The 20,697-nt window shown below is 42.7% G+C and overlaps 1 protein-coding gene across 3 annotated transcripts in view; it reads left to right on the top strand.

The window, feature by feature from the left end:
• RAB23 (RAB23, member RAS oncogene family) overlaps positions 1-20,697 on the top strand; it is a 194,602-nt gene that overhangs the window by 142,433 nt on the left and 31,472 nt on the right. For all 3 annotated transcript variants that reach the window (XM_069235761.1, XM_069235763.1, XM_069235762.1), the window contains exon 6: positions 10,707-10,799. In XM_069235761.1, coding sequence (XP_069091862.1) covers positions 10,707-10,799 — 93 coding nt within the window. The remainder of the gene's footprint in view (positions 1-10,706; positions 10,800-20,697) is intronic.

Here is a 20,697-nt window from a genome sequence, read left to right on the forward strand (position 1 = left end):
GGGCAATTCACAACCAAATTCGCCTAATTGCACAGTTTATACCAGGGATACAAAATCAACTCGCAGACAATCTCTCTCGAGATCACCAACAGGTCCACGAATGGGAAATTCACCCCCAAATTCTGAACACTTATTTCAAACTCTGGGGAACACCTCAGATAGACTTGTTTGCGACAAGGGAGAACGCAAAATGCCAAAACTTCGCATCCAGGTACCCACACAAACAATCCCAAGGCAATGCCCTATGGATGAACTGGTCAGGGATATTTGCTTACGCTTTTCCTCCTCTCCCTCTCCTTCCTTACCTGGTAAACAAACTCAGTCAAAGCAAACTCAAACTCATATTGATAGCACCAACTTGGGCAAGGCAACCCTGGTACACAACGCTGCTAGACCTATCAGTGGTACCCTGCATCAAATTGCCCAACAGGCCAGATCTGTTGACACAGCACAACCAAAAGATCAGACACCCAGATCCAGCATCGCTGAATCTAGCAATCTGGCTCCTGAAATCCTAGAATTCGGGCACTTACAACTTACCCAAGAATGTATGGAAGTTATAAAACAAGCAAGAAGGCCATCCACCAGGCACTGCTATGCAAGTAAATGGAAGAGGTTTGTTTGCTACTGCCATATTAATCAAATACAACCATTACACACAACTCCAGAACATGTAGTGGGTTACTTGCTTCACTTACAAAAATCTAACCTAGCTTTCTCTTCCATTAAGATTCACCTTGCAGCAATATCTGCATACCTGCAGACTACCTATTCAACTTCCCTATATAGAATACCAGTCATTAAAGCATTCATGGAGGGCCTTAGGAGAATTATACCACCAAGAACACTACCTGTTCCTTCATGGAACCTAAATGTTGTCCTAACTAGACTTATGGGTCCACCTTTTGAACCCATGCACTCCTGCGACATACAGTTCCTAACCTGGAAGGTGGCATTTCTCATCGCCATTACTTCCCTGAGAAGAGTAAGCGAGATTCAGGCGTTCACTATACAGGAACCTTTTATACAACTACACAAAAATAAAGTCGTCCTAAGGACCAATCCTAAATTTTTGCCAAAGGTTATTTCACCGTTCCATCTAAATCAAACAGTGGAACTTCCAGTGTTCTTTCCACAGCCAGATACCGTAGCTCAAAGGGCACTACATACATTAGATGTCAAAAGAGCATTGATGTATTACATTGACAGAACAAAGAACATCAGAAAGACTAAACAACTCTTTATTGCATTTCAAAAACCTCATGCAGGAAACCCAATTTCAAAACAAGGTATAGCCAGATGGATAGTTAAATGCATCCAAATCTGCTACCTTAAAGCTAAACGACAGCTGCCCATTACACCAAGGGCACACTCAACCAGAAAGAAAGGTGCTACCATGGCCTTTCTAGGAAACATCCCAATGCAAGAAATATGTAAGGCAGCCACATGGTCTACGCCTCACACATTCACCAAGCACTACTGTGTAGACGTGTTATCCGCACAACAAGCCACAGTAGGTCAAGCCGTATTAAGGACATTATTTCAAACTACTTCCACTCCTACAGGCTAATCCACCGCTTTTGGGGAAATAACTGCTTACTAGTCTATGCAGAACATGCGTATCTACAGCGACAGATGCCATCGAACTGAAAATGTCACTTACCCAGTGTACATCTGTTCGTGGCATCAGTCGCAGTAGATTCGCATGTGCCCACCCGCCTCCCCGGGAGCCTGTAGCAGTTTGGAAGTTACCTTCAATTATTTATATATGTATCATCTCAACCTTAAATAGGTGCATACTTAGTCACTCCATTGCATGGGCACTATTACTACAATTCAACTCCTACCTCACCCTCTGCGGGGAAAAACAATCGAAGATGGAGTCGACGCCCAGGCGCAATGGAGACAAAAGGAGGAGTCACTCGGTCCCGTGACTCGAAAGACTTCTTCGAAGAAAAACAACTTGTAACACTCCGGCCCAACACCAGATGGCGAGCTATTGCAGAACATGCGAATCTACTGCGACTGATGCCACGAACAGATGTACACTGGGTAAGTGACATTTTCATTATGCACTTATTCAACTTTATGGCAAACTCACCACAGATTATCTTCTGTCCATCCTCCTGAACTATATTTGTGTTGGAAACCACATGTTCGTCACTCTTAGTTTATGTCTGCCATGAAAGTAAAATTAAAGTCTCCTTTTAAATTAGAAGTTCACTCTCGGCCTCATTGCTGGAGTTCCTTTACCGAAATACAACACAAAAAAGTGAACAAGCTCTTCTGTTCATCACATTATGGAAAAAAAAGTGGAAGGAACCCAAGGAGCCATGTTCTTCTTTCTCAAACCATGTTCTGACTCCTGAACTAATAAACCATCTACTTTTTCAACCAGTTTTTTTCTAACAAAAAAGAGACAAAGCCTATGTTGGCCATCATTGCTTCCTCATGCCCTCTTCCTTCTTTTAAATCTGCCAGGGATCCTCTGGATTCTGTGGTGCTTCCAGATGTCACCTTGTCGCCTGGAATCATGGTTTCTGTACTGGCACTTTCAGTGGAACAACCTTCTGAACCTTCGAGGCTGCTTGCGAAGTCAGTGTCAATGTACTACTTAAACGATTCATCTGAGCAGACAATGCTGGTGCCATTATTGGAATCCTCTTTGACTCTGACTAAGTACAATTTTATCCACTAGATCTAGCGCAAACAAAACAATCCGTGCAGTAAAAGATATTTCTTGCACTAAACTAGAAATGTTGCTAATCTTCACAATACTTTGCTTAGATTCATACACAGGGCATTTCTGATCCCCATAACATTGATGGTGATGACAACAGTGATACAGACAATCTGCTTCCATCTCCAGAACATCAGCTGCCTTAAAAATGCTAGTGATCTCCAAACCTCACCTGAAGCTGAGTTGCAACCATAGAATGGATGGCCAGTGCTAAACTAGTACATTATGCAGCTGTCAAACTATAAAAAAGGAAACCTTGATGATGCCACTAAATTTACAAATACTTTATCCTTATTTAAAAATGTAGTCTTCACACACTGTGCTTTGCATTAATGAAGCGTTGCATCACCAAATATGTCAAGCTTAGGAGTAACCCCAGGATGTTCCTGCAGGGCTAAGTCCTATTTCAAGCAAGCACAAGCCAAGCCTAGGTTTCTCTTCCCCTGTTATATACTTTTTGTCAGTATATGAAATTCGGGAGGCACAGTCATTAGTTTGGCAAGCAAAAGCAGCAGCAACAAAACACTCCTCAGCTGTATATTTTTTCTCCCCTATACAGGCAGGGGTAAAGGTAGATGCGAGAAAGCCAAGTCCTCTTCCTCCTCCTTTTCTACTCGATTGTATTTGAAAGTGGAGGGCAGGTTTTTCATTTTCTTTGCCAGGGAATAACATGGGACTAGTGGGTTCTTCAGATTGTAATTTGAGGCTCCATCCCTGCTTTTTCAGAGAAATCTCTGCCAGTCACACGGAAATCTTTCTAACTCTCAGCACACATCCATCTTGATGGAAATAGATGACTTTAGGGCCAAAGAGTACGTATCACCCTCTCTCGTAAATGGAATAGGCATTACTTCAGATACTCGCCAAGAAAGTGAGAATTCTGCAGCCTACTTTCGACTTGAGGAGAAAAGTTTAACATGTCATTCTTGCTCTATATGCACTGGATTGGTTAGTCTACCTTGAACTTAAAGACCCATACGTTTGTGTTATAACTGCATGTCAGCACATAACATACCTAAAACTTCATCCTCTGGGTTTATAGGAGCACAAGGCAGCTGCTATGGCCTAGCTACACTGCAGCGGCTTGCAAAGACTTATCTAATAAAATAACCCTATTGAACAGTGTTGTCTTTTGAGCCAACTCTAAGTCACTGTGCCATTTTGCTGTTTTGGACACTCACTGGCAGCAAGTATTTCTCCCTCAGGAAAGGCTTCTCAACATTCAAGCAAGGATTATGAATTTTTCATTGAATCCTTGGCAAACTGCAAATTCAGTTATGAGACTCCTTTGCCTCAGTTTCTAGCATCTTCTTGGTTCCCCAGGCTTGGTTGTGCACGGGCCACCTTCAGTGGCCACTAAGTCAGAAGTGAACTCAACAAGGTTCTGTCTCCCCTTGGCCCACCCAGTTCATCTAGGAGCCAGAGCAATTTTAGAATCAACAGCAATTGTCATTCTCACCAACTCTGATAAGACAGTAAACAAAGCAGACCAGAAAAGTTGTATTACAGGGCATTGCCATACAACATGAAAGAAGTCCTCCCCTCTGGTTCTCACATCTGCGACAGGTCAGGGAGTTCTTCAGCCACGCTTGCCACAACAAGGGAGGGAGTCATATAAGCCTGGTGAAAGTATTTAAATTGAATGAAGCGGAGTCTGGCTGAGATGGGCAAGGTGCGACAAGCCACACAGGCTTTGCGCCAGTCAGCCTCTTCTAAAGAGCCTACCCAACTTTCCCACTAATACTTCAGCTGGAGCAATGAGGTTGGCGTATGTATCACAAGGGATTTATAAATTTAGGATATCCAGTCCTTCCACAGCGGACCAATAATTTTATTTTCCAGGGGACTGTATTCAGGGAGATCGTGGAGTTTGTCACTGTGGGCCTGCAAGTCAGGGCAAAGTTGCAGATAGCGATATAACTGTGAGGACGGCATCTGAAATTCTTTCTGATGTTCCTGGAAAGATGTCCTGTTTTGGCCATTCCACATGTATCCAGCTCATGACAGGCTGATAGTCCCGTCCCCCGAATCCCTCTAGAGAGGACACCTGCGATAACCACCTGCCCACCCAAAGTGGCGTCCCTGAAGTGAGTTTATGGGCCTAGCCAGCCGAGTGCTTCCCTCCACACTTTAAAGGCCACCTGGGTGACCTCCGGGAAATCAGAGGGAATGGGCCCACCATACAAGACATGGAGCATGTTAGCAAGTCCCAACTGAGCCAGTTTGCGTCATCCCACCCGTGCACCAAGTCATTAATAGGGAGTAAATTGGTGGCCCAGTAGTATATCCGCAGGTCCGCCATTGTTGCACGTCCCAAAGCCCACCTAGGGGGACCCTCTAGCCCAGATAAATCTGCGAACTGTGGCCCAGATGGAATCAGATCAGGCTTTTGGGATGTAGAAGGTATGATTTTGTAGGACGTAACGAAATTTGGGTAACATCAGCATCTTTTATAGGGCTATCCTACCCATAGTTTTGAGAGAGAGATGAAGCCAGCATGAAAGGTCCTCCTTGGCCCTATGCATCACAAGTCAAACTCCATGCCAAGTTCAGCTCCCAGGAAATATACACCCCAAGTACTGAAAACTGACTCTGCGCACCGGGATCGTGGATTGCCAGGTTTTGTCACTGCAGTCCCACGGTATGGGAACCAGCAAAGATTTACCCCAATTGATTAGGATCCCTGAAAACATTACAGATTTGTAGCATTCTAAGCCTCCCATAAAGGGCTATTTGGTCCTCCAGCATCATTCCCCCAACCAAATCCCCACACCTGGGTGTCACACTGAATCCACACTGCCAGGGGCTCAATAGCGAGTGCCTGCCTGTTGCTCCTCCCTACCGGAATGGGGTCTGACAAGACATCATTGACCTGCACCTGAGTCTGGGCACCTGAATAGAGGACTCATACTTATTGCCAAGGCCCATTCTACAAAGCACTTCGCCCGGGGAGACCCAGTCTACCATTTCAAAGGCTTTTTCAGAGTTCAAAAGCAGGAGAGTTGATGGGCTGCCAAGAATTCTGATACGGGACAGTGCGATATGTATGCGATGGATGTAATGTCTGGTGCTACGTTGGGGAATATACCCACATTTGTCTGGTTTGACCAAGATGTGGAGGACAAGCTGTAGACGATTAGCTAAGATCTTGGCATATATTTTGACCTCACTGTTGATGACGGGAACAGCAGAGCTGAAGCACAGGTAGCAGGGGTGCGACCCGCCTTGGGGAGCCCCACCATTGTGACTAGGTTGATCTCCAGGGAGAAGTTTCCATGGGATATTATTGCCTCTTTGTACAGCTTTATCAGGCGCCGAACTAAACCAGAATGGAGCCTTTGATAATACTCCATACGGAGTCCTTCGGGTCCGAGGATCTTCCCTGGGTGCGGTCTGCCAAGCCCTCTCTGTTTTCACCCATGGTGATTTTTTGGCCTAAGGCGGTTTTGTCCTGGGGAGATGGATGGAGCATGGGAAGCTCCTCTGCCAAAGGGGTTGACTTGGAGTCCCGTGGGCGAGATTTATGAGCATAAAGCTCCTGATAGTACTGGGAGAAGACATTGGAAATCTCAATTGAGTCCCCCATCCATGCTCCAGAGCTGCTCATGATGTGGGGTATTTTCCTGTTCTCCGCCCTGTGTGTGGCGAGTCAGTGCAACAGTTCACTTGATTTGTCACCCCATTCATATACCTGCCACATGGATGCCATCCAGCACTTGCGGGCCTTGTCTAAGCATAATTGGCTCAGCGAGGTCCTATCCAGTTCTTCTTGGCGTTTCCCAAGAGGTATAATAGACCCCATGCCCCTACAGTCAAAATGCGTCTTTGAGGTTTCAAGCTCAACTATTCAGCTGTGTTCTTCCTATTCTGCTCCCTGGATATAGGAGTGGGCCACCCCCCTCATGTATGCCTTACCTGCCTCCCACACGGTTGTGGCTGACTCCACTGAGCCCTTGGTATTCAAGAGGTAATTTTGGAGCCCCTGGTAATTTTTTGCTAGCTGTTCATCTAGCGCTAAAAGCACTCCTTCCTCACCTGATTGGCAAAGTAGCTCTCATAAAAACATACAGCATGATTGCTATGTACTATCTCCAAAAGCATGGGGCACCATATCTCCTAAGCTTTCTCGCCTAGCCCAGACCATTTGGAGATGGGCTATCCGATACAGCATTCGCCTATTAGTGGAGAACCTGCAGGAAGCGGACAATGACTTTGCAGATCTTCTGAGCAGGAGGCGTCGAGTCCAGAAATGGGAGCTCCACCTGCAAGTCCTCCTCCCATTCTTCGGGAATTGGGGCCACTCAGAAATTGACCTTCTCACCACAGTAGAAAATGCAAAATGCTGAAACCTCTCCTCCAGGTTCCCACAGTCCAAGGGCAACGCACTAGGAATTAGTTGGTCAGGGATATTTGCTTACACTTTTCCACCTCTCCCACTACTTCCATTTGGTGGTTTGCAAACTTCAGCAGACATCTCTTACCGTCATCCTAGCAGCTCCCATGTGGGCACAGCAATCATGGTTTACCACACTGATAGGAAACTTAGTAGTTCCCTGCGAAGTATTGCCAAACAGGCAGGACCTTTTCATGCAGAATCATGGTGAAATTGCACACCAAGACTCCAACTCCCTCAACCTTGTGATCTGGCTCTTGAAGTCTTAGAGTTTGGTTACTTGTACGTACCAAAACCCTTTATGGACATTCTTGATAAAACACGCAGACCCACTACTTGCACTTATTATTATGCTGCAAAGTGGACATTTATTTTCCACTACTGTCATTTCAAACAAATCGACCCTTTAAACACCAGTGTTCAGGGCATAGTCTATTATCTGCTCCATTAACATACTGCTGGTTTATCTTTTACATCCATGGGGCTACACATGGCGGCGGTGGCTGCTTACCTACCAAACGGACAACATACTTCTCTAAGAGGACTCCTGTCATAAAGGCTTTCCTAGAGGGTTAAAGTTATTTCTCCTAGAATGCCACCTGCCCCTATTTGGAATCTTAATATTGTACTAACAAGATATATGCGCCCTCCATTTGAGCCCCTCCAATCCTGTCCCTTTCAGTTTTTATCCTGGAAAGTATAATCTCTAATTGCTGTCGTTTCACTCAGACGTGTCAGTGAGCTTCAGGCATTAACCATAGAAGAACCCTTGTCCAAACTACATCGAGATAGTGTGGTACTATGTAACGATCCCAAATTTCTTCCAAAGGTGATTCTCAAGTCTGCCTTAATAAATCTATTGAATTGCCATTGTTTTTCCCCATCCTAAATCAGTTGCGGAAAGGGCTGTACATACCTAAGATGTAAAACAAGCCCTTATGTATCATATTGATAGCACCAAGTCATTTAGAAAAAAACAACTCTTTGTTGCTTTTCAAAACCACACAAAGGAAAGGCCATTTCTAAACCAGTCATTGCATGTTGGATTGTCAAATGCATTCAAACATGTAATGCTTGAAGCTACAAGAATTTTACCTATCCCTCCTAGAGCTCACTCCACTCGTAAAAAAGGAGCTTCAATGGGCTTTCTAGGGAATATACCTATAGCTGACATATGAAAGGGAGCTACATGGTCTGCACCACATACATGTACCTAACATTACTGTGTTGATGTGCCGGCCTGTCAAGAAGCTAATGGCGTCCGAGCAGTTCTACACACACTATTTCAAACAACTGTTACCTCCACAGGTTAGCCACCGCCTATTGAGGAGGGCTGCTTTTCAGTCCAAGCTAAGCGTGTGTATCTACAGCCAAACATGCCTTAAATGGAGAATGTTACTTATCCAGTAAGCATCTGTTCGTGGCATGAAGTGCTGTAGTTCCACATGTGCCCACCCTGCTCCCCGAACACCTGCGTGTGTTAGTTACCTTTATAAGCTATCACACATTCATTTAGCATGGACATCTTATTATAGCATGCTATTCTTCCACCCATCCCTCATCTGCCTTGCGGGAAACAATGGAGTTGATGCCCATGTGCTTTACTAGCAAGAGGAGGAACCACACTGACTCATGACTCGCAAGATTTTCTTCGAAGACAAACAACTTGCACACTTCCGAGACCAACACTAGATGGCAGGATTATGCTAAGCATATGAATCTACAGCACTGCATGCCACAAACGGATGCTTACTTGGTAAGTTACATTTTCCTTCCATAATCATCAGAACCACTACAATCCTACTCCAGTTTCTGAAAGAGATGGCAAAGCACCTTTTTAAGCAATACTACATCACAATGAAGTAACACTACATTTCCGCTCACATATCTGGCTACCACTCTAATCACTTGTTGACTGTATATTTGCCTTTGACTGTACAGTCCATTATCTTTCCGATATGTTTGCATTATACAATTTTCGCAAACCTATTTTCGACCAGAGAAAACAAAAGGGGGTGCCTCTTCTGCTCAGTGGAATACTTCTGAGATACCCCCAGGAGATGCCTTTCACTTAATTCGAAAATCATCCAACATTATTCTTTCCAAACAAGAATTCTCCTACAGATAATGGTCCGGGTAATTCATCTCCATAGGCCAAATTTGATTGTTATTTCTCTAGGTTGTGCACATTATCCCTTGGGTAAGCTCTCTTCTTAATTCATTTGATTTGTGCTCCACCATGGCCCTTCCATTATTTAACACTTTGTGTCAGGGCCTTCCTCTAGCTGTTTTGGGTTTCTTGTTAATATGTATGAGGTTTACCTCAGCAGATGGATGCTATTAGATCTTGATGCCAGAATAATTATTCTGGCTTTTTAGGGGTCATTACTGTTTGGATGCACATATGCAGTGTCTGTCTGTGAAGGGCCACTATCACAATTCTAAAGATGAATACAGACTACATGTATTCAGCTTTTTTCCTTGTTTGACCATGGGAACCTTGCATCACATATTTGAGTTCTTTCTTGTCTAAGTATTCATGAAAAGTTCTACTTGGTACATTGTTTCTAGTTTCTATAACCTCTCCCACATCAGTTAATCAAACTGCAGGCCCTTCGGTCATACACAATTCTAAGACACTTGAAATAACTAAGCGAGTCAGAGTAATTTTTTGTGTTCGCCTCCTGCCCAAAATTAGATTATTTTTTTAACCACCCCTAACCTCCTTTAAAGAAGTGAAGTGGCAGTATTTGTGTGTCACACTGTACAACTTCAGCCACCTAAGCCATCTTCTGCTAAGTGTGTAACAGAGAGATGAGTCAACAGATGAGTTTAGAGATGCACCAGGGGGAATTTGTTTTGACACAGAGCTCTGTCTAGAGAAGTACCTACAATATGCTTGTCCCTTTGCGAGCCTGACACTTTTTATTTGCTTGATATTTTTGCAATATGTGGCAAATATCAATAGAATAACGCTTGTACAGTCTTGCCCAATCACATGACCACTTGGTACTTTTGAAATTATGTATGTTGCAGAGATGTTTGCAGTAGTAAATGATTTCATCTCATAGACCCCTCTTCTGCACCATTAACAATGACCCTGGCCCCAACCGGTAAAAGGAGACTAGGTGCCACTGTTTATTGTGCCATACTTGTAGTCCTTCCAATGTCCCACATGATGCAGACAACCAAAGAATCGGTGTTCATTGCTAACAACCTATTTGTCTTCATTATCTATGAGCATCAAGCTTGTACAAAATAAGGGCTTGAATTACAGTTCGGAGGAAACTGAATTTCCCCCCACTTTCTTGGGAAAACTCCATAAATTCACTAGCTTAACTTTCTCCACCGTACTAACCCTGTGAAGGAAAGTATTTAGCCGGGATGTCGCATTTCCTTCAGAAATAGGAGAATTGCAGTAACAATCATATGTTGTACTTGAAAACTTGGGTTTCATAACATTGTCAAAATAGACTTTTTGCATATTTGTGAAAGAGGAAGATGAGTCATTATGTTTCAATTTAGTAGCATCACTAATTTAAACAATATAATACTGTTTTCTATTTGTTTTAGTTTTTAAATATTTGGCTGACAAATATCTTCAGCGTCTGAAACAGCAAACCACTGAAGACCCAGAAATACTGCATACGAGTAGCAACAAAATTGGTATGTATCAAACTTCTTGTAGTCCACTTTCACCGCAGTTCGATCTATCTGGAGCCTTTTTACATCTATCTCATAATTCTGAGTGTAAACTGCTAATCCTTTGTCACTTCTTTTTCATGTCTCACAATTCTTGCCACACCCACATTACTAGTTGCAAGAGAGTGCAGGGACTTTAAGGCCATTACCAGGTGATTACATATCTGTCGTATGTAGTTTACAGGGAGTGCAGAATTATTAGGCAAGTTGTATTTTTGAGGATTAATTTTATTATTGAACAACAACCATGTTCTCAATGAACCCAAAAAACTCATTAATATCAAAGCTGAATATTTTTGGAAGTAGTTTTTAGTTTGTTTTTAGTTTTAGCTATGTTAGGGGGATATCTGTGTGTGCAGGTGACTATTACTGTGCATAATTATTAGGCAACTTAACAAAAAAAATATATACCCATTTCAATTATTTATTATTACCAGTGAAACCAATATAACATCTCAACATTCACAAATATACATTTCTGACATTCAAAAACAAAACAAAAACAAATCAGTGACCAATATAGCCACCTTTCTTTGCAAGGACACTCAAAAGCCTGCCATCCATGGATTCTGTCAGTGTTTTGATCTGTTCACCATCAACATTTCGTGCAGCAGCAACCACAGCCTCCCAAACACTGTTCAGAGAGGTGTACTGTTTTCCCTCCTTGTAAATCTCACATTTGATGATGGACCACAGGTTCTCAATGGGGTTCAGATCAGGTGAACAAGGAGGCCATGTCATTAGATTTCCTTCTTTTATACCCTTTCTTGCCAGCCACGCTGTGGAGTACTTGGACGCGTGTGATGGAGCATTGTCCTGCATGAAAACCATGTTTTTCTTGAAGGATGCAGACTTCTTCCTGTACCACTGCTTGAAGAAGGTGTCTTCCAGGAACTGGCAGTAGGACTGGGAGTTGAGCTTGACTCCATCCTCAACCCGAAAAGGCCCCACAAGCTCATCTTTGATGATACCAGCCCAAACCAGTACTCCACCTCCACCTTGCTGGCGTCTGAGTCGGACTGGAGCTCTCTGCCCTTTACCAATCCAGCCACGGGCCCATCCATCTGGCCCATCAAGACTCACTCTCATTTCATCAGTCCATAAAACCTTAGAAAAATCAGTCTTGAGATATTTCTTGGCCCAGTCTTGACGTTTCAGCTTGTGTGTCTTGTTCAGTGGTGGTCGTCTTTCAGCCTTTCTTACCTTGGCCATGTCTCGGAGTATTGCACACCTTGTGCTTTTGGGCACTCCAGTGATGTTGCAGCTCTGAAATATGGCCAAACTGGTGGCAAGTGGCATCGTGGCAGCTGCACGCTTGACTTTTCTCAGTTCATGGGCAGTTATTTTGCGCCTTGGTTTTTCCACACGCTTCTTGCGACCCTGTTGACTATTTTGAATGAAACGCTTGATTGTTCGATGATCACGCTTCAGAAGCTTTGCAATTTTAAGAGTGCTGCATCCCTCAGCAAGATATCTCACTATTTTGGACTTTTCTGAGCCTGTCAAGTCCTTCTTTTGACCCATTTTGCCAAAGGAAAGGAAGTTGCCTAATAATTATGCACACCTGATATAGGGTGTTGATGTCATTAGACCACACCCCTTCTCATTACAGAGATGCACATCACCTAATATGCTTAATTGGTAGTAGGCTTTCGAGCCTATACAGCTTGGAGTAAGACAACATGCATAAAGAGGATGATGTGGTCAAAATACTCATTTGCCTAATAATTCTGCACTCCCTGTATTTGGTATGGCAATCTGGTTCTGGACCCATTTGTTGTCTTTGGGGGACTTTTGCGGCCTGTTAAATTAATTGAGTCGCACCATCACCAAGTTCATGAATCCTTAACCTCAGTAGGATATCTGGAGTAGTGAATGGATTTTTATTAGCATGGTAGTTTGCTGGGTATTGTTGTTACCACTATGTTTACAGTACAAAGGAGATCTAGGTCATAAACCATGCCTTTTACATTTTTGATGTGGGTAGTGGAGCGTGAGTTGGCAGCTTTCTAAAAAGGAGGTATCTTTTCTGTATTACTACCAAAACCATTTGTTTTAATGCTGTTGAGATAAAGCTAGTTTTATTTAATTTTGGTTACAATAACTTGGTGCATTTTCCCAAGTCCCAGACTGAAAAACCTGAGTGATATCTGCATATGTCTTAAATTGAAAACTGTGTGAATCCAACACCTGGACTAGTACTAGGTGGAGGTGCAGTCTCCTTCCTGCCAGCATGGTCTCTTATGCACAAAACCGTTTTCTCCTTTGCTGACTGTTAATGAGCAGTGTATGTCCTATAGGTAGTGGCAACCACGGGCTGCTCTGCGCATTCTCAGAGGCTAGGTGCCTTTTGACTTCCATCTAAATGTTGACTGTTGCCTATATGTATTTGATCTCAAGTGCAGATGCTAGGCATATCCTTCCTTCTAGTGGCCAGAACATTCAGCTATTGCACTTCCATCTGCCTGGAATCATTGTAGGGGGAAAATGCGGCCTCCGTTCTTCAGGTGCAGGCTCTTGCTCCTGATGCCCCTCTGTTGCATTTAGAGCCATACCTGCTCTGGTACTCCTAATAATAAGCATATACTTCCCAGGATATTGTTAATACAGGCACTGCCTATGTATATGCATAGGATAAGCATGGACGTTAAACGACTACAGTGTGATGCTTTATTTTCCATTTTTTTCAGTGCTGACTTACAAAGGGTGGATGAGACGAGGCCATCATCCTGTTTTGTCTTGTCAGATCTCTGCTTTGGCCATCCAGTCTGCTCGTCAATCCATTGAACCTTTGCATCTCTGTAACTCACAGCTCGAAGCAGTACCAAGTGTTCTGTTCTGATATCATTGCCTAATTCAGGTTTGCACATCATGACCATTCAGGTTTGCATTACAAAACCTGCCGAACCCCTCAGATTTTGGACTGTGGTACTCCTTCCCCACCATTCGCCCGATCTCTGGAATGCTAGAACCCTATCTGATTAATACACCATTGTTTTGGATGCTTTTCTTTCACTCGATTTATAGTTTTATACCTTATTGAAAGTTGGATGGGTCCAATAGACTGTTCACCTCCTATTGTTTAGGCTTCCTCTGTTTCTCTTGGTTATCTACAGCTTGTGCCACATTCAATCAGGCAATGGGTTTGTTATTCTCTAGCTGCTACTGTGGACTCCTTTCCTGTATGCTTTCAACTTACTGCTTAAATTGAATTCCATTTTGCATCTATACCAGTAATTGTGCACACCAGGCCCATATATTTCAGTTTTTGAGGCCCTAGATGCTATTTAATCTTGCATATCAGATACCCCATCTTTGTTTCTGTTTGGCAACGTTAACTGCATTTCTTCAAGGAAGGTGTTGCTCTTCCTTTTCAGATTCTTATGAACTCATTTGATTTGCAGTTACTGCAATCTTTGCCCAGGCACACTTCTGTCCGCATCTTTACTCTTTTCTTTTCCAACTAACTTGCTCTGTATCTCTATTTTTCTTCCACCATCAATCAATCAAGTCATACTTGTAGAGTTCAGCTTGTTACCTGAGAGGGTATCCAAGCGCTTGCTTGCAGATATTAGTCGAAAAGCCAGGTCTTGAGCCCTTTCCTGAAGTGGGTCACCATGGGTGTGGCGGTAGAGGGTGTACCAGGCTTTGGTGGCAAGATGGAGAAGGAGCTTCCTCGGGAGAGGCAGTGGTGCATGTGAGGTATCTGTGTGAGGGTGTGGTGTGCAGAGAGAAGGTTTCTTGGAGGTCGGTGTAAGAGCAGGTGGTAGTTTAAGTAGGCGGCACCTTGGTTGTATAGGGGTTTGTAAGGGTGGATCAGGAGTTTGAATTGGCACCTCTTTTCGATCGGGAGGCAATGGATGCCCTTCAGATGCTGGGTGATGTGGGTTCTCTTGGGCAGGTTGAAGATCAGTCTGGAGTCTTTGTATGAATTTGGTGGTGATGCCTGCATAGAGTGCATTGCCATAGTCCAGTCGGCTGGTGTTGAGGGCCTAAGTCAGTGTCTTCCTGGTGTCGCTGGGGCACCATTTGAAAACCTTGCAGAGCATGTGGAAGCATGCTGAGGAGACAACCTTGACCTGACGTTTTATTGTGAGTTAGCTGTCGAGGATGATGATGAGGTTGCGGGTGTAGTCTTTAGGCATGGGGGTGGGTCTGAGTTCTGATGTCCACCAGAAGTCGTTCCAGAGGGTCGTGTGTCTGCCAAAGATCAGACCTTCAGCTTTCTCCCTGTTGAGCTTTAGGCATTTGTCCCTCACGCAGGCAGATACATGCTTTATACAGTTCTGAAAGCTGGTCTTCGACACAGAGGGGTTGGCAGAGAGCAAGAAGACGAGCTGCATATTGTCGGCGTAGGAGATGATGGTGATGTTGTGTGATTTGACGGTGTCTGCAAATGTTGTCATGTAGACGTTGAAGAAGGATGGGCTGAGGGATGATCCTTGGGAGACACTGCAGATGGTGTGCTTGGCTTGTGAGGTGAAAGAAGGGAGGTAGATTATCTGGGTGCATCCTGTGAGAAAGGATGCAATCCATCTGAGTGCATAATGTGTAATTGCAATCTGGCAAAGCCTATTGATGGGTGTGTGGTGGGAGACTGTCGAAGACTGCAGAGAGGTCAAGCACGATCAGGGCAGCCGATTTCCCTCTGTCGAGTAGGATGTGGATGTCATCTGTTGCGGCGATCAGAGCTGTCTCGGTACTGTGGTTGGCTGCGCTTCCTGACTGGGACAGGTCCAGTAGGTCGTTTCTCCCCAGCTGTTCGGTGATTTGGAGGTTGATGGCCTTCTTGAGGACTTTGGCAAGGAATGGGAGCAGAGAGATTGGGCGGTAGTTCTTGAGCTCGTTGGGGTCTGCCACCAGCTGATCATTTCTTATTATCTGCTGCTTTAAGTAGCTCTGTTCCGATTCTTGGCCTGTGGCTCCACCTTTAACATGTTACCCTTTAACTTGCATAGTCGTCTTTCTGATCAGATTCCAATCCTCAATCCACACTTTTCTGCCTTCTGGCAATTTATTTTCCTTACCTCTGGATCACAATTCGGATTCTCTTTCTATTGTTATTAATATAGATTGTCTTAATGTTCTGACCCCCCCCCCCCCTACTCCCCCTCCCCCCCCCACTATAAACCAAAAAGTCGTCAAACCTACTTTTATACCTGCACCACGTTTGTTTCCCTCTGAAATTGTCTCTCTTAAGAAAACTGTGTGTCACTTTGAACACATACAGTACAAATACAGAAAGCCTCCTCTGTACTCATATTTTCTACTCAACAGCCATTCTTTGCATTTGAAAATGACAAAAGATCATTCTTTCCATGCACTCGTCTCTGAACAACCTCATGACTCTTGTCTTCTGTTTCACACACTTAATCGCTTACTCTCTCCTCCTTCCCCAGATTCTTCTCAGTCTTCTTCTTTTTGACTTCTAATTCTAAAATTTCTAACATTTGTGTTACTTTCTCCTCTTCTTCTGCTGCACCATCACTGTCTCCCACTTAACATTCTGTTTCCTCTGTCTCTCTGCAAATATGATTTGTTTTCCGGTCTCTGAGCTGGATATTCAGATTCTTTTGATTGCAGCCTATCTACTTACTTACTTTTTTCAAACATTCTGCAACATGTTGGCTTTTCTCAATTTCCCCTTCTTCTCCATTTTAAGACATCTCCCAGCTCGTTTAGGGCTTCTGACCTGGGGGTCTATGCAGATTCCACATACTTTCATTCTCTAACTCTCTACTTCATACTTGTCATTGCAACACTCTTCAGTTCTAATCATTCTTAATATTTCAGATTCTTCCAACAAGATGTATCACATTATTCTTATTGGTTCCTTATCGACACTTGGGCTCTGATACTGCTTTAAATTGGTTTCATTCTCTCTCAGCCATCTCCTGAGAAACCTAGAAAGGAGCTGTTTCTTTTCTGTATGGTGTCCCCAGGGTTCTGCCTTTGGCTATTTACTCTTAATGTACATTATTTCCTTGGCTTTTATAATTTCGTCCTTTAACTCCAACTCCTATTTCTGTTGTAAGGTCTCTCAAATCTACTTCACTTTATCTTCCGACTCCGACTCTCTTTGTGAGTAGGTCTTAAAACTTAAATCCAAGGCAAAGGAGATCTCTCCCTTCTCCAAGCATCATCTGTTATTTCCACCCTTTCTCTGATTTATTGCAAGTCTACTACTATTTCTGTTTTCTACTAAGCTAGAATCCTTATGCTAAATTTGTTTTATGAATTTCTCAGAACAACTTTCTTTTGAGATCAAATCCAGTCATCTACATCTGGAAAGTCAGACCTTTCTTACCCTACTTCTCCATCAAACTCCTGTTGTAATGTGTATTACTTTCTCATACCAACTAGTGTTCTTCATATGCTGGTCTCCTTAAATGACTGCTGTCCCATTTCAAACTATTCAAAGCCCTTATCTTGTCCCCTGTCACATGCATATCTCCCCTTTGCTAGCTCAGATTTTTTGTTTGCCACTTTCCACCGGTTCAAATTCTACTATCATTTGCAAGTATATTTTCTGTCCAGCTCAATCTTATCTATGTTCTGTTTCTTTGTATACCCCATCTTGTTCTCTTCTTTCTGGTTCTCATGTCTTTCCTGAGTGTGCTTCTTCATGCTTTTGCTCCTTCACTCTGTGCTCTTTAGTTGTGGAACCATATTACTTTTACTATTCACTGTGCTCCTACCCCTTCTGTTTTAAAATACTTATATTTTTAAGGCTACTTTCTGCTACAACTAATCAAATGTAACTGTGTTTTATCTATTGGGTCACTGTGTACTAATGTTGTGACGTAATTTGATTGTTAATGCATAGTGAATAAAATAAATACTAATATGCTATTTGAGCATTCTAATGGTGGACCCTGGTGGTAAACCTCATAAATGTCCCACCTGTGGAATTTAGTGTTCCAATTTTTGTTTATTGCAATCTTAAGAGGACTTCTTAGATTCACTCAAATGTGGATCATGAGATTTACATCCACTGCTTCAGCCTTTAATTCAGAATTTCACTATCGACCAAATCATAGCCTGCTGAGAACATTGAGTATGTTCATGCTGTATGCTAAGTCTAACGTAACTGGCACATGGCTACTTGTTTTGAATTGTCTTCATGTAGAGACAAAATGGTATCGCCGCTTCTCTGTGTTTCCCTTGTTCAAATCCTATTTTCTTCCTTTAGCATTTTTTATAACTATCATCCCTGAGAAATGGCTTTTATATTAGCATGCTCTTGCAAATTGTCATGTGATGGACTTTTTACTTCTAAAGTGTTTGACTTAAAGGAGATGGTGGCCTAACATAAGTGGACACGCATACAGCACTTTTTGCCTGCACTTGCATTCAGGTACTGGACTCAAATCAATCAATGAAAGAGTTTCATTCGATTTTCATCAAAGAAACCACTACAAAAGCATACAAATACAGAAATAAATTAACGTTCATGATCACACACAGATAGATAATTGAGCATTAACAACTGTCAATAAATAGTCCTTGCTATACAGCCATTTTTTTTTCTTATGCGAATCACAGACCATAAAAAGCTAGAAATCCTACAACAAATCAATAAGGAAGTTAACTGTTGTAAGAAGAATAAAGCAGGACGTTATTGTTTGAAATTGTTTTCGAGGAGGATAGACGGTATAAAAAGTTTCCTAGGAACCTTGTAAAAAGTGCAAAAGAATGAGCTAAGTGCATTGAGTAGATAGATCATCACATGGGCATTTAATCAATACATCTTACCAGTCATTAATATTAGAAAAAGTGACTAGGCTGTGAAAAATATTTCATCTAAACCACATCAAAACAAAGCTATGATGACAATTCTGCACAGAATTAAAATAGGACTGCAAACCATTCATATAAGAATCATCGGGTGCTGGATAACACTGGGGTTCACCAATTCTCAGGATAATCTTTGTTCTTCAGGAAAAGACAATTCTTTAATTTTCCTCTACTGATGGAATGAAGTACAGAAGGGTTCTCAAAATATTCAACATGTCCCAGATCCAAGCAAGTCTCTTTAACAGATTTAAACCACAGGAATAAGTGAACTCAGAACAATTTAAAACAATAATTAATAAACTTGTGTTTTAAAACAGTGTCCACAAGTCTAAAACCAGCTGGATTCCAGTTTGGTATGACAGACAAAAGAACATCTCTTAGAAATGGACAGAAGATTCCTAGAAAAACATTCTCTATCATCTGAAGCTGATTAATGTTACTGTCCCTATCCCCCCCCCCACCCCAAATTTCCACCCCATATAAAGCTACCGGCACGCATATGCCATTATGTATAGTTAACATTTCTTCACCAATTTCTTGCCTTCCTTAATGGCAAAATTTAGCAGCGCAGAAGTAGATTTATTAAAATGCACCTATTGTTTATGGCTAGGTTCCATGAGCCTTGTGCTTCAAAAAGAATACCCAAACAAGAGAAGGTCGGAGTGAGGCCTAGCTTAATGTTGCCAATCACAGTCACTTCCTGACTTTTCTTCCACATTTAATAACAGAGGTTTTCCCTATATTAACGGTCAAACTAAGCTCTGATGTGGTTGACAAAAAAGGTAAGTAGTCGCTGCAGACCCAACGAGGTGCAAGACATGAGACCGGCATTGTCGGCATAGAGCAGACAGGGTATGGTTCTATGACTAATCTGAGGAAGATCCCTGCAGTTTGTAGTCAGTACAGAGCCCAGACTATTAATATACAGAGAAAATAGGAAGGACACAGGGAAGCAACCCTCTTTAACCACCTCTCAAGATCAAAAGTGCAAGTGTGTTCACCCCTGAATCCAAATCACACCTTCGTCTTACCCCAGTATATTTCTGAAAGAAGGGAAATAATCGGTGGATCCACCCCAAGCTGGGATACAATTTCCCACAGTTTATTGTGGAGAACACAGTTTTAAAATTTTATTAAGGTGTATTTTCCAGTTACCAGATTGAGATTTAGCCCCTGTTTAATTGTCCCCAGACCTTCGCGGAAACAATATTGCAAGTCTGACAGGATGTCATTGGCTTCAGCCCACTCTTCTAGTCACATCAGTAGTATTCCTCCAGTGACTTTCATCAGGGAGTTAAGTAACGATATTGGACATTACCAAGAGGGATTTGAACGTTCACTTGTCTTGTAAATAGGCACTATCACAGACTCCAACCAGTTATTTATTATGCCAGAACAGGAGCAGTCCCCTGTCACCCTGGTCAGAATTTGGCCTCACAGAGGCAAATTGGCCATAAAAAGGTCAATGGGAATACCGTCTGGGCCAGGAGTTTTGCTACCCTTACTACACACAAGTGTCATATTAATTTCATCCAGGGTAAAAAGTAGGTAAATCCTTGAGAAGCAGGCCACCTAATCAGACTTGTTAATGACAACCTCAATACTGTGGACACTGTCATCCTTCAATAGGGGGCCATTAATTACACTCCAGAAGGCTAAGGACTATTTGGTCAAACTAGCTTCAATTAGGGATTCCTAAGCCACATTCTTTAGTACTTTCTGCCTTATTCCCAGCCCAAACTATATTCACTTCTGCGTATTCCTACTTCCAGGGTGCTGCATGTGGTCTAATGAAGAATTGCCATAAGAAACTTGTAGGTCTAGTATAATTATGGTCAAACCAGCCTGATCTATAAAAACTAGACTGGGAAGGGCCTCTAGTTAAGCCTTGTTTAATCCCACAGGATAGGTTAGGGAAAGCTGCCTTATTGGTGACATCATTAGCAGAGTCATCAAAACAAATGTCAAAAGCATCCCTGTGAGCAATAACCAATTTTTCAAGGATGTTGTCAGGATTAATAAATGACCAGCGTAATTAAATTCCATTGCAAGTAGTTAACTCTAT

This window comes from Pleurodeles waltl, chromosome 5, assembly GCF_031143425.1.
Source record: "Pleurodeles waltl isolate 20211129_DDA chromosome 5, aPleWal1.hap1.20221129, whole genome shotgun sequence".
Lineage (NCBI taxonomy): Eukaryota > Metazoa > Chordata > Amphibia > Caudata > Salamandridae > Pleurodeles > Pleurodeles waltl.